Source organism: Salminus brasiliensis, chromosome 3, assembly GCF_030463535.1.
Source record: "Salminus brasiliensis chromosome 3, fSalBra1.hap2, whole genome shotgun sequence".
Lineage (NCBI taxonomy): Eukaryota > Metazoa > Chordata > Actinopteri > Characiformes > Bryconidae > Salminus > Salminus brasiliensis.
This window is the reverse complement of record NC_132880.1, coordinates 28,556,561-28,568,975: the sequence shown is the minus strand read 5'-3', so window position 1 is coordinate 28,568,975 and position 12,415 is coordinate 28,556,561. Positions and strand designations below refer to the sequence as shown.

At 38.9% G+C, this 12,415-nt stretch overlaps 1 protein-coding gene across 1 annotated transcript; it reads right to left on the bottom strand.

Annotated features, from left to right (window-relative positions):
* Window positions 1-8,680: 8,680 nt before the first annotated feature.
* On the bottom strand, window positions 8,681-12,311 carry rpa3 (replication protein A3). Its single transcript, XM_072674755.1, has 4 exons — window positions 12,054-12,311; window positions 10,407-10,481; window positions 8,989-9,100; window positions 8,681-8,907 (listed from the first exon to the last, which is right to left on the bottom strand). Exons 1-4 carry the CDS (start codon window positions 12,150-12,152, stop codon window positions 8,828-8,830), a joined length of 366 nt encoding a protein of 121 aa, XP_072530856.1. The 5' UTR covers window positions 12,153-12,311; the 3' UTR covers window positions 8,681-8,827.
* Window positions 12,312-12,415: the final 104 nt, after the last annotated feature.

Sequence of the window (12,415 nt, the reverse complement as noted above, 5' to 3'; positions counted from 1 at the left end):
GGTGATCATCCAATATTTATACATATATATATATATATATATATATATATATATATATATACCCAAGGGTGTTGGAAAACGCTGAAGGCAGGGATGAGGAGTTGTAATTTCAATATGTAAGTTGCAGCGATTTAAACATTAAAAATTAATAATAATAATACAAATAATAATCTAAATAAAATGATGTCCAAAAGCTCATACATTTAAAACCTATCTAAAACCTAGCATATCCAGTATGCTAAATAGTCAGATTAAATAAGTTAAACTGTTTAGCATTGCATGTTCATATTGCCTAAAAAATGCACAAAGAGCAGTAAGGAAGGGATCTGGCAGCGTGGTATCTAAACTGAAGCTAAGCCAAACCATTACATGTGTATTCAGAAGTAATGCGCCATTAGGATATGTCCCATTTCTAAACTGTACTTAAAATGTCACCACTAGAACTAAACCGTAAAACTTCCTTTGCTGGAGGGGAAAGGCTCTGCTTGAGAATTTACTCCTGTGATATGTGCAACACTTCCTAAATTGGGTGAGGAAGATGGCTCTTTGGTAGAGAACGAGGTTCAGAGTGGAAATTGATGGGTTTTCCCATCACTCACGTAATGAATCTTTTGACAAGTAAGACATTCCAGATGTTACTGCATGAAAACTTGTTTGTGTCCTGTTTTAGACACAAGACACAAATTAGAAAGTGTTTTTCAAGCTTAAATATATGCAATTCATGGAAGTCCATAAGTCTGTAAGTGATGTAATGCAGAGGTTCTTTATGCCTTTAATGTGATCAAGTTCTCGTGCTGGTACACTTTCATTCAGCAGTCAAAATAAATGTTGTTCTCTCCATTCTTCACCGAACCCGTCAAGCACAACAGCTCAGTAATGTTAAAGAGTCTTTATATATGAATCTCTGGGCAAAATAACCCAGAGATTCAGTGGCATTACAATGGCACCATGGTACATAGCTTGTAATGGGTGGGATATATGTATTATATTAGCATAGCAGCATAGCAGTGTTTGTTAAATTCTCTGTCGTAATACTGTAATACCATGAATGCCACAGTGTTGGTTCAGGACTTAAACCTTGTCTTTGGTAAAGCCCTGGCTGGGCATTGTGCTGTGTAGCTGGGTGTCTACAGCCTGGGCTGCGTTAAAACAACAGAGCCGGACGGCAGCGGCCATGCCAGCGGCGGGACAGCTTTTACAGGAGGGAATTTCCTGGCCTGTCTCTGGGAGCCTAGGGAACAGACAGAGGAACTGTTTGTATATCTTAGAAGGTACATAATGATAGGCCAAAACTTTGTGAAATTCTATTGAACGGTACTAGTTATTTTAAAGGGCCCATATCCAACATTGATATGCTGATGTATGAACTTTGTGTAGATTTACACATTAAATAATCGATTTATTTCTCAGCCGTAATTAAACTGGCTGTTTGTGTTACTCTGCATTTAATACTGATTGGTCAGTACATAAATAGTCAATGTATTGACTGGGTTCCCTGTACAATGTTTTGTTCAAAAAGCAAACCTGGCTGAAACACTACTTATAACTTCAGGGTGAATGGGCAGGGCTAGACTACTGTAGGCTGAACAGGTGGATTTTTTTTGTGATCATACATGCAGCGAATTTAAAACAGGCTGTTTGGCTTCATTTCCATACATGGGGTATGTTTCGAAACGTTAACAATGTTTATATCTTACAGTGAAACAGATTTCCTGTCATTTCCAGCTAAGCTGCATAGCAACACATGGCAGTTGCTGAGAAAACGTTGCATGAAATGCAGTATGTGTTGCGAGGTAAGGTGCAGTATCTATATTTTCTCAACTAGCAAAAGCTCTTATCCACAGCAAATACAGAGGTTCAAAAGTTCAAAAAAGGTCTTGTAAGGACCTGTGACCTGACAAATGCTTTTACCAGGTTGCTTGGATTGTGTAAGTGCAGTTTAGTGTAATGCTGTACTAATTACAAAGCCAAGACTGTAAAAAATAAATAAATTAATAAAAAAAATATGTATAACACATTAACACACGCAATTAATCAGCGAACAAACTTCTTTCATCTTACAGAGTTTGGCCCCAGCATCCTCCCATAGGTCTGATCATCCGTTTATTTCTTAAAAAGTGGTTGAAGCATTTTCTCTATTAAAGCTTCTGTGTCCGAGCTTCGTCGTGGTCGAGGCTAAAGTTCTCAAAACTACACTTTTTAGATTTTATAAGAAAGAAAAAAAAAACACCAATTTCCTCTCGACGGTTTATTCTCCCAGCCACAAATTCAAGGCTGTGCTAGCTAGCATTTTAACTTGTGATTAATCATAATTAATAACAGAATATTGTTGTGCTTAATGAGATTAGACATTAGACACCACTAATATATAGCTTTTATAGACGTTTTAACATCAAAACAAACTCATTTTCAGTGTTAAACATTTCAAGAAGCCCTATTCCTCTTGAAAGGGTCAGTACACACCTTAACACACCTGCATTTTGTTGTATGCTCATGGACTGTCCTTCTTTCTGAAGGCTTTTCAGCTCAAACGCTTTAGGAATGGCACATAGTCAGATTCAGATCTTGAGCAAAATTCCACAGAAATACAGCCCAGGGCAAATCATCCAGAGATGTCAAGGCACATGCAGCTGGTGTGACCTTATTTTTTTTCTTTGCCTTTGAGCATGTGTACAAGCACCAACTGCAGCAGCACGACCCTCAAACTATTAAACTTAGCTCATTCTGAACTCTGGCTGTTTCACCACAGTGAAAGGAGAAAAACACAATATCTGACTTCAAAGTCTTGCATATATCTGCTGCAGTGTGAAACCAGGAGACAGCTTTACATCCCCACGTGACCCGGGGGGGTGGAGTTTTGTTGAACCCGTCTACTCCATTCATTTAATATGTCAGGAAACGCAGGCCATGTCACGGGTCAGACAGGACGGCTCACGCAGCGTAGGACACGCCTTGCCCAGCGGCTCAGAGATGAATGGCTTTCTGATGGTACTGGATGGCTGTAAAATCATGAAAGAAGCTACAACATAAAGACCATTAGTTGTCTTTTAATGTGGCATGAAGTGTCACAGTATGTGGTGTACAGGATCTACAGTTGCAAACAAAAAGTAACCCTTGGAATTGCACAGAATTTCAGCATCGATTATGAATAAAATGTGTTCTGCTTGTTATCCAAGTCACAATATCAGAAAAACACAATAAACTAATAATGTAATAAACATTGTTCTGCTCATGCCTTTTATTGAGCTCATTAAATAAACATCCACAGTGCAGGCTAGAAAAAGTAAGTGAACCTCTGTGTTAATTAACTTACTTCTTAGACCCAATTCCGGCACTGCTGGTATTCTAAACTTCAGAACTCTGGATCAGAGTAACCTACAGACATGATACACAGATCATAGCAAGACTAACTACCCTTTTGAGACCCACATGTTTTCCCACTAAATATCAGTCAATTATATTTATTGTATCTATATTAAAGCCTTGAAAAGTCCAGATCCCAGACAACACAAAACCAAGATCCAGCAGAGTTATTTTTTTTTAGAAACAAAAAAATCGAATTGATTTTATTATTTTTTTGAACTTGCTATTTTCTGTTTTAATGTTTACACATGGTGACATAAATTGTTTATTAATTCAACAATAGTATCGGTTCGGTATTGGGTATTGCCTGATAAGCAAAGTGTATGTATCGGTATTTTTATCGGAACAGAAAAAAAGTCGGATCGGCTTTGAATGATCATTCTTCGGTTATACGGATGCATGAAGTTGGACAAAACTACCAAAGCATTGCTAAAAATTCACATGGATGCACATCAATTCATGGTTAGATCACACTGAGAGCACAGCAGGCAATCCTGAAAGAGGTGGGAAAAGAACTCAAGACTAACAGCAAAACACTTTCTTCATGTGTCCACTTTTAGAAAGACACAAGAATAGGTTTAATGAAAAAACAGCTCAAAGGAAGCTGCTGCTGTCCAATAAAAACACTGCATCACATCACAGGTTTGCCCAAGAACACCGGGGTGGTTCACAATGCTTCTGAGGGACTGAATGTTCTAGAGACAGATGAGGAAAAAGTAGATTGTTTTAGCATAAATGCACAACACTATGTTTGGAGTCATCCCAACTGTGAAGCACGGTGAAGGGAGCATCATGGTTTGGGGCTGTGGTGACTGGATGCCTTGTAATCACTAAGTAAACAATGAATTCAATTGTGTATCATAATATTTCACAGGAGAATGTAAGAGCTATCATTAGTTAAAAAGATATATAGGACATTTCTGAAACTAGATGCAAGATAACCAATTTGCTGAAGGAAGGAGAAAGAAATAGACAGATGTTTTTAAAAGTGGAGTTCATAAAATTATTAAAAGGTCCAGAGAAAATGGGACCACTAACAAGACCTGGCAAGACCCGGCAGACAACATAGGTGCATTAGGTGCTCATCTTTAAGAGAGGAGAAAATCCAGCTCCACTCTTGCTTCAGATCTGAACAAATCCACAGGTGCTTGGGTTTTTTTTCATCCTTTGACTGAAAGAAGAAGACTGAACGCTGTGGAACTGAGAGGACATGGAGCTGGGTATATAATTTTTTTGTGTCTTCTCTTTTACTTTTGGGTACTTTTATTTTCGACACCTCTGCCCATCCTTTGTTGTCAAGGAAACACCTGGCAATTTCATTAATTGAATGGCCTGACTGAAGTCAGACAGGGGATTGGCTGTCTGAGATTGACAGGAGGTGTATATATACTGAGATAGGGAGTAGCTGGTCCTCCTCCACTGGTCAGAACTATTTATAAATTATTGATAAAAGTTACCAAACCATCTATACTGTTGAACTGCTCTGGTGTGCAACATTGTCATAATCATAATATAATAATCATGGTGTAGTAGAAGTTAATATAGTCATGGCAGTGATGATAAGAGTACTAAAAGTAATGATGGATTATAGTGGTAATAATAATAGTGGCAGATAGTTATGAGTCTGTTTAGGTTTTAACATGATCATTAGGCAGGTAGCAGTGGTAGGAGGTTGTGCCGCTGGTCTGGCATGGGAGGTGGTGGTGGATGGGGGCCTGCTGGACGGACTGGTAGGTGGCACCTGGTCTGACGCAGGTAGAGAGGACCTCAGCGGGCAATCTTCCAGCAGGTCAGGCTGGGTGGCCATTTACTCGGAGAAGGTAAAGAGAGAGAGTTAGTGAGTCAGGGGCTAAATGAAATTAAAATAAAACTTTTATTTAAATTATTTTCTTTTTTCTAATTATTTTGGTTCTTTTAGGTTGAAAGGAACTTAATTAATTAAATGGCTGGTCTCTGGCTTGTTCATTCTTTATACTGGTCAACTTGAGATGAGAGAAACTCAAATCTTGGCCCAGGTAGCATAGTGGCATAGTTCAGTCAGAGCTTATTTTGAGCTGGGTTGATCACATCAAACAAGAAGCTGCTGCTGCAGAACTAAAAGGGAGTCTCTGAAAATGGAGAATGGTAAAGGGTGGATGCAGTAAAATCACACCTACTCCCCAAACCAACACACTCTGCACCCTGCACTTATGACAGGAAACCCTATGCACAGCCACACTGCACCCACAAAGACTTCTCCCCACCCACACTACACCTGAACTCACGCCCATCCAGTGCATTTTGTAAATAATGTAAACATTCAGATTATATTAAACTGTACATTTAACTGCTGTTACCAGTGCAATATTGTAAATAGATAGTATGTATAGTGTGTGTGCGCGGTATAAGTTGCTGATCAGTTAAGCTAATGTGTCTTGGCACAAAGTTCCATTTTTGTCTCATCTGTCTATAGGACATTCTCCCAGAAGCTTTGGGGCTTATCAACATGTAGTTTGGCAAATTCCAGTCTGGCTTTTTTATGGTTTGTTTTCAACAGTGGTGTCCTCCTCGGTCGTCTCCCATGAAGTCCACTTTGGCTCAAACAACGACAGATGGTGCGATCTGACACTGATGTTCCTTGAGCTTGAAGTTCACCTTTAATCTCTTTAGAAGTTTTTCTGGGCTCTTTTAGTACCATTCGTATTATCCAACTCTTTGATTTGTCATTAATTTTCCTCCTGTGGCCACGTCCAGGGAGGTTGGCTACGGTCCCATGGATCTTAAATTCCTGAATAATATGTGCTACTGTAGTCACAGGAACATCAAGCTGCTTGTAGGTGGTTTTATAACCTTTACCTTTAACATGCTTATCTATAATTTTCTTTTTTATCTCCTGAGACAACTCTTTCCTTCACTTCCTCTGGTCCATGTTGAGTGTGGTATACACCATGTCACCAAACAGCACAGTGACTACCTGTAGCCCTATATATAGGCCCAGTGACTGATTACAAGATTGTAGACACCTGTGATGCTAATTAGTGGACACACCTTGATTTAACATGTCCTTTTGGTCACATTATTTTCAGGGGTACCATCATTTCTGTCCAAGGCCTGTTTAATGAGTTTATTTTTTTTAAATAATTCTGTTGAAGCATGGTTCAAAATCAATGCAATTTCATTGCATTTTTATTTATTATTACTTTTGTCAGATTCAAGTTATTTCTATGACCATTGTGGGTTTTTCTTTCATTAACCGAGGGGTACCAACAATTTTGTCCATGTGTGTAAAACCTTTTCTTAAAGGTTCCACCACTTTCAGTTTGAACCTCCAAAAGTTCCTCAAGGATCTTACACTTTCTAACAGTGGGAGGAAGGGGATGGTTTGTTCCACAGCACTGGCTGTGTGCACCAGGTAGGTGCTGCTTGCATTGTGAAACCACAAAGGGAAATGTACAACAGATTAAGATATAAACTGGAGTGACTTAACCTGACAAACCAAACAAAGACACTGAGGCCTGTTTCAGATCCACACTGGAGAAAAATTGTTCCATCACTCTCCTTCCCACAAGCAGTGACAGTAGCATTAGGTCTCAACTTGCAGTAATATGGCAGCTGCTCGGCCCCAGGCCACTTCTCACCAACCCCATGAACATATGAGTGAAACCCCATGATGTGGGGTGGGACGTTGCTATTAAAACACACTCAGGATCATTAGCTGCTACAGTTACGGTAGTGATTTTGTCAGCTGAAGGTAATTTGTGTTGTCAGGTCAGGAGTGTGGAACATGACTCAATCAAGGCTTCAGAGGAAACTATTCAGTATCTTCGTCCCCACCAGGTGGTTTGTCATATGAGGTGATGGATGTACTTCAAAAATTCATGCGTTTTTTTTAACAGCATACCATGCGGCTCTTCTAGGAGCGAGGCAAAGCTCCCTCGGGTTACTAAAAGGTTGCTGCTGACAGGCCATGACATAATACAGTTCATGGGGAAATACATGCTCTGGTCTTTTGACAGGCAATATGATACAAAGCAAGCTGAAACATCTTAAAGAGCCCCTATTCTACGTTATATATATTATATTGCCCTTCATCCCACTGACAACGTTCATTTGCACATGACCATTGCCCAAGCTCCCCGTCTCCTTTACAGAGAAATGGGCCGTATTTTGCTACTGCGCCTTTAAGACTGATAGATGGAGATGTCTGGGTGCCCTGTACTGATGCGTCATTTAAAGAAGCAATTCACTTCAACTTTAAGGTGAATGTGCTACATGGCTTATCTGCTGTATTGTGGTGGATTTTGTGAATTTGTCATATCACAAAAACACTGGATTGAAAATTACACAGTACAGCAGGGAACCCTGTAAACAGACCCTATGGGTTGCTGAGGGGGTTAAGCTATTCCCCAGTGATTTGCAGACGTAAACAAACAATTTAGACTTTTACAACTGTTAGTTTTAGACTTGTTCACAGTGGTAGTGAATTGAACCAGATGTTGGAACAGTTTAATGCCCAATGTAAAGCTCCTTCACAAGAGTTTATTAAAGCAAAAATGCTGATCATGCTGAATATTTTGGTTTACAGTATTTAAGAGGAGGTTTAGGCACATATTTTTTAATCCACTAATGGTTAGGAGGTGCAAGTGAGGTCTTTTATGGCACAGTAATCCCCAAAACTGTTCTTTTAGGTTTATCACCATTTTAACAACAATAATATTGCCTATAGATGGTTTTTATAACTGTTTACAAACATGGCTGGGTGCACATGCAGCCAGGGAGGCAATAACACTTTAGAAAAATAGCCTGTCACCTGTAGCATTAGTCAACTGCTTTTTTTTTAATTTTTTTTTTAAACACAGTACATTCATGTTAAGTAAGTGATAAAATTGTTTCAGAGCTGTATCTGTTTGACTTTCATCTTCAATGATTTTTGGCAAAGAGATGTGACCCCCCCCCCCACCCCCTCCCTCTGAATATTAAACATATTTCATCCATCTTCTCTGTGATTGGTGTCACTGTTGCTCTCCAATCTGAAGAGTGCTGCTTACGGCATGCATCTCCACGACGGCCTTCAACAAAAACCCATCTATTAAACCCTGAAGACACATAATAATAAGTAGCAGTAGTAATAAACAAATGCCTATGTGTGTTGTAGTCGTCAATCATGGTCTCTATTATCATGACTTTTCTTCACAAAGAAAACTTTAAACCTCAAACCAAATCTGAATGACCCTGTTTACATCTCAATTTAATTATGCAGAAACAATCTGTGGAATTATATAAATCTTAAAACTGAGACAAAAATAACAAATAATTATGCTTCAATTTGTGAGACAACTTCACAAATAAACATTTTTATTTCAATTAGTAAAGTAACAAAACTTAACTGTTTAAAAATAAAAAAAAACAAAACTTTTCACAGGAAAAACATGAAGAAAATAACACACAATTATGAGAAGGGGAGGGGGCAAGAGGAGGCTCTTTTTTAGCCACTAGATGATCCAAATGGGTAATGCTGGGGAAAATCTTGAAGGATTTTGAGGGCCTCGTTGTACAGTTCCAAATCTGGAAAGAGGGAATAACGAGCAAGTGTGAGAGATCTGGTACTGTCGGCGGGTTACATAATAAAGACTATGAAGTGCTTACCGAAACTGATTCCCTTTTCCTCCCTCAACATGTTGTACGCTGCAGCCATGACTGTTCCTTTGTTTGACACCATGCCAATAACTTCCACAATTCCACTCAGCTCTTCGTCCAGCTAAGAGGGGAAAAACAGGAAATGATCCATCTTTAGTCTCGGAGTTGGCAGGTTCTTAAACAACAATTCATTAATGAACATTATACACTCAAACATACAGGTGCTGATAAAGACACACGTTTAAAACCTTGCAGTTAAAAGGACCACATTTGGCTCCCCAGAGCTTTATTTCTCAAACCAGATCAGAAACTAATTGAACAGTCCATTAGTTGATGAAGTAATCAGTAGACATGTCTGGCTCTGCCTTTTGTCTCTTGTCAGGATGCAAATTTGACATTCTGTAGCAAGGAATGGAACCACGGCATCCAGGTTGTCTACGAGCACTGGTATGGACAAATGTGCTCTACTCTGCTGTGCTCATATAGTATCAGAGAATTCCATGCGTTACAACTCACACATAAGGAACCTGCCCTAGTTCACGACTAATTGGTCTTGCCCGTCAGCCGTTCGAGAGCAACTTTCTTATGCAACTTGGAAACAGGATGCTTATTGTTCTTTAAAACCATCATGGAGGGGGGGAAAAAAGTGGAAAATAATGAATAAATAAATAAAATAAAAGTTAAAGCCATAAAAGCTATTTTTAATCTTTATAGGTGAATTTTAAAACATTTAGGATATGAAGCTCATACAAAGCCTGAAACCTAGCTGATCAAACTCCTATGTTAATGTAGCAGCACTTACATAGCAAAATGCATTTAAAGGACACAACAGAGCCCTTCAATGCACCATATGTAACTTTCACCCACTGCCAAAACACTTTCATTTTCAAGGAGCAAGTGATTTAAAGATCAATATCATTATTAAGAATACATCATTGCTGTCCAATAAAAACCTCCAAAATGGTCGCTTTACAGGACAAGGCAAAATGTTCTTGGAAGTTGGAATGGAAGTCAATGTAAAATAGAAAAGAGTTTATTCCAAGTTCTTTAGAGCATTTCTATTGGCCCATTCATCCATTATGAGTTATTTACATAGTGTACAGAACAGCTACAGGGTTCAAACAATGGAAAAACTTCAGGGGGTTTTCATTGGCTAAAGAAATGCAATATCAAGGTATGCTAATCACGGTAAACCAATGCAGACAATACAATATAAAATTCAGCACTAAAGAACAGTAATGATGCGGAGCACTCTACAAAAGAATTCATTAGGAAATAAATACAAAATGTACAAGCTCACATTTAAGCTGTGTTTAAGCTTACACCACTAAGACATGCACAGCAACTGGAGTGTGAAAGTTCAGGTCACATAAATGTGAGATTACGTAAAGAGTTTCAGCATCATTATGGAGGGGGACTGCACCTACAGGTTCGTTAAGTTCCACTGAAACTGTCTTTCCCTCTCCGTCCGTCAATGTGAATGACTTTCCAGTTGGATGGACCTGGTAAAGAGAAGACAAACATGCAGAGTAAAACAGAGTACATCAACGGCTCATGTGCGCCATCCAGTGGTGTTTCTGAGAAAGACACATTCATAGGTCAGCTGAAAATGTTAAAACACTCTCTGAGCTATTTGTCTGCCAAAGCCTAATAATTTTTTTTATCAAGAATTAGGGACTAATCTTTTTTTTTTAATCAGTCAACTTAGGAGCTTAATCGAGATTACTTAGTAAAAGCAGAATGCAAGTCACTGAATCTGTCGGTTAAGAGTTAAGAGAGCTAAGACATACGACATGTCCAAAAGTCTGCAGACACCTGTACATCCAGCATTTAATTTGAAATCAAATGGTACTAATATTAAAGGTTAATATTAAAAGTTTGCCCCCCCCCTATTGTCCAATCACACTGTGAACTTTGTGAAGATTTGACTGCATTCAGCATGTGATCATTTATGAAGTCACATACAGATGCTGGATTATTAGTTCTGCTACTCCAACTCATCTTGAAGGTACTGGATTTAGCACTCAAGAGGACACAGTTCCACTGCTCTACAGACCAATGCAGGGGAAGATTTATACCCCTCCAGCTCACACTTGCCATCGGGCATGACGACCTCAGGCTCCAGAGCATCCCATTCTATTGGTTAATGCTTTTTTGTACAACTGTGCAACGGGTGCACCTTAAAGGACCTGCCTCATTCAAAAAGACTTTCATAGTCTCCTGATCTCCTGTGCAAAAGTAACATAGTAAGCCTTGGACACAAAACGTGTCTTGACGGATTTAGTGTTGCAATGTTTGGCGTAAAGGGGTAAATCTGAATTTTCATTGATGCATCCTTTTAAAGAGGGGTAAACGGCCACAAAGTGGGCCACCCAAGCTCTATTTGACGTAGGTCTTCCTCAAATAAATGAAAGTCAATACAACTGTGGGTTAAGGCATCCTGTGATGGCACCCTGGATGGACCCTGTATGAAGACCACCCAAAGTGACAATGCATTTATACAAAATGAGGTTAAACAATCTTGCTAGATTTTAGCAGGACGTGCCAGTCATATGTTTGTTCATCCAAATATATATATTTCTATATTTGTCATTTTAATCAAAAATTGTCCCACTTTCAAAAAATGGACAGTATAGTTCACCTATATGTTTATGGACTGTGCTAGAACAGTTATTTACTCCTTAATGATCCATTCATGTTTAACTGTGCATTTAGTGCCACTTTGTCTGCATGACATATGATGATACAGGCTAGTTACTGTCTTTGTAATAAATGCTTTAAAAATATAATAGTCTATTGTTCTGACTCTCAGTGTTACATTCATACCTACAACTCCAGGGTTATTTGAGCAATAATACTGTAAGTGGAAAATTACCAAACACGTTCGCCTCGAGTGAGTCCTGGCTAATAACTATGAACCCTTTCTGCTCAGAAGTCGTGAGGAAACTTCTAGACATATAAGCTGTTCCATAAGATGTTTCTTATAAATAGCATATCATAGTATTTATTACTAATACCCACAATCCGATGACTTGACTGAGCAAACTGTCAAAAAGGAGCTGTTCTCTGTTTACCTTCTCCACTCGTCCTACGAAGCACACGGGTCTATTGACGAACTGAGAAATCATCGCCGCGTTAATTCTGTTCTTAGGGGACTCAAACACACCCGTCATTTTAGAGGTTTTTTTCTCAAGGCGAATTTCGGCTCTCAATGAAACTAAAACTTTACAAAAGGCTCAAAAGATAAACCAGACCCAGGAATAAACTAACCGCGCCAAAAAAAGAAGAGGTTAAATAATCCCGGGAAATTCTGACGTGCTTCCTTTTTTCGCTTCACGTGCTTCCGCAGAGTTGGTCAAAAAAGACTCAGCATTTTAGTTCCTACAAACATATTTTTCATAATGTGTCCGATGTTAATGTTTTTCAAATGTTTTTT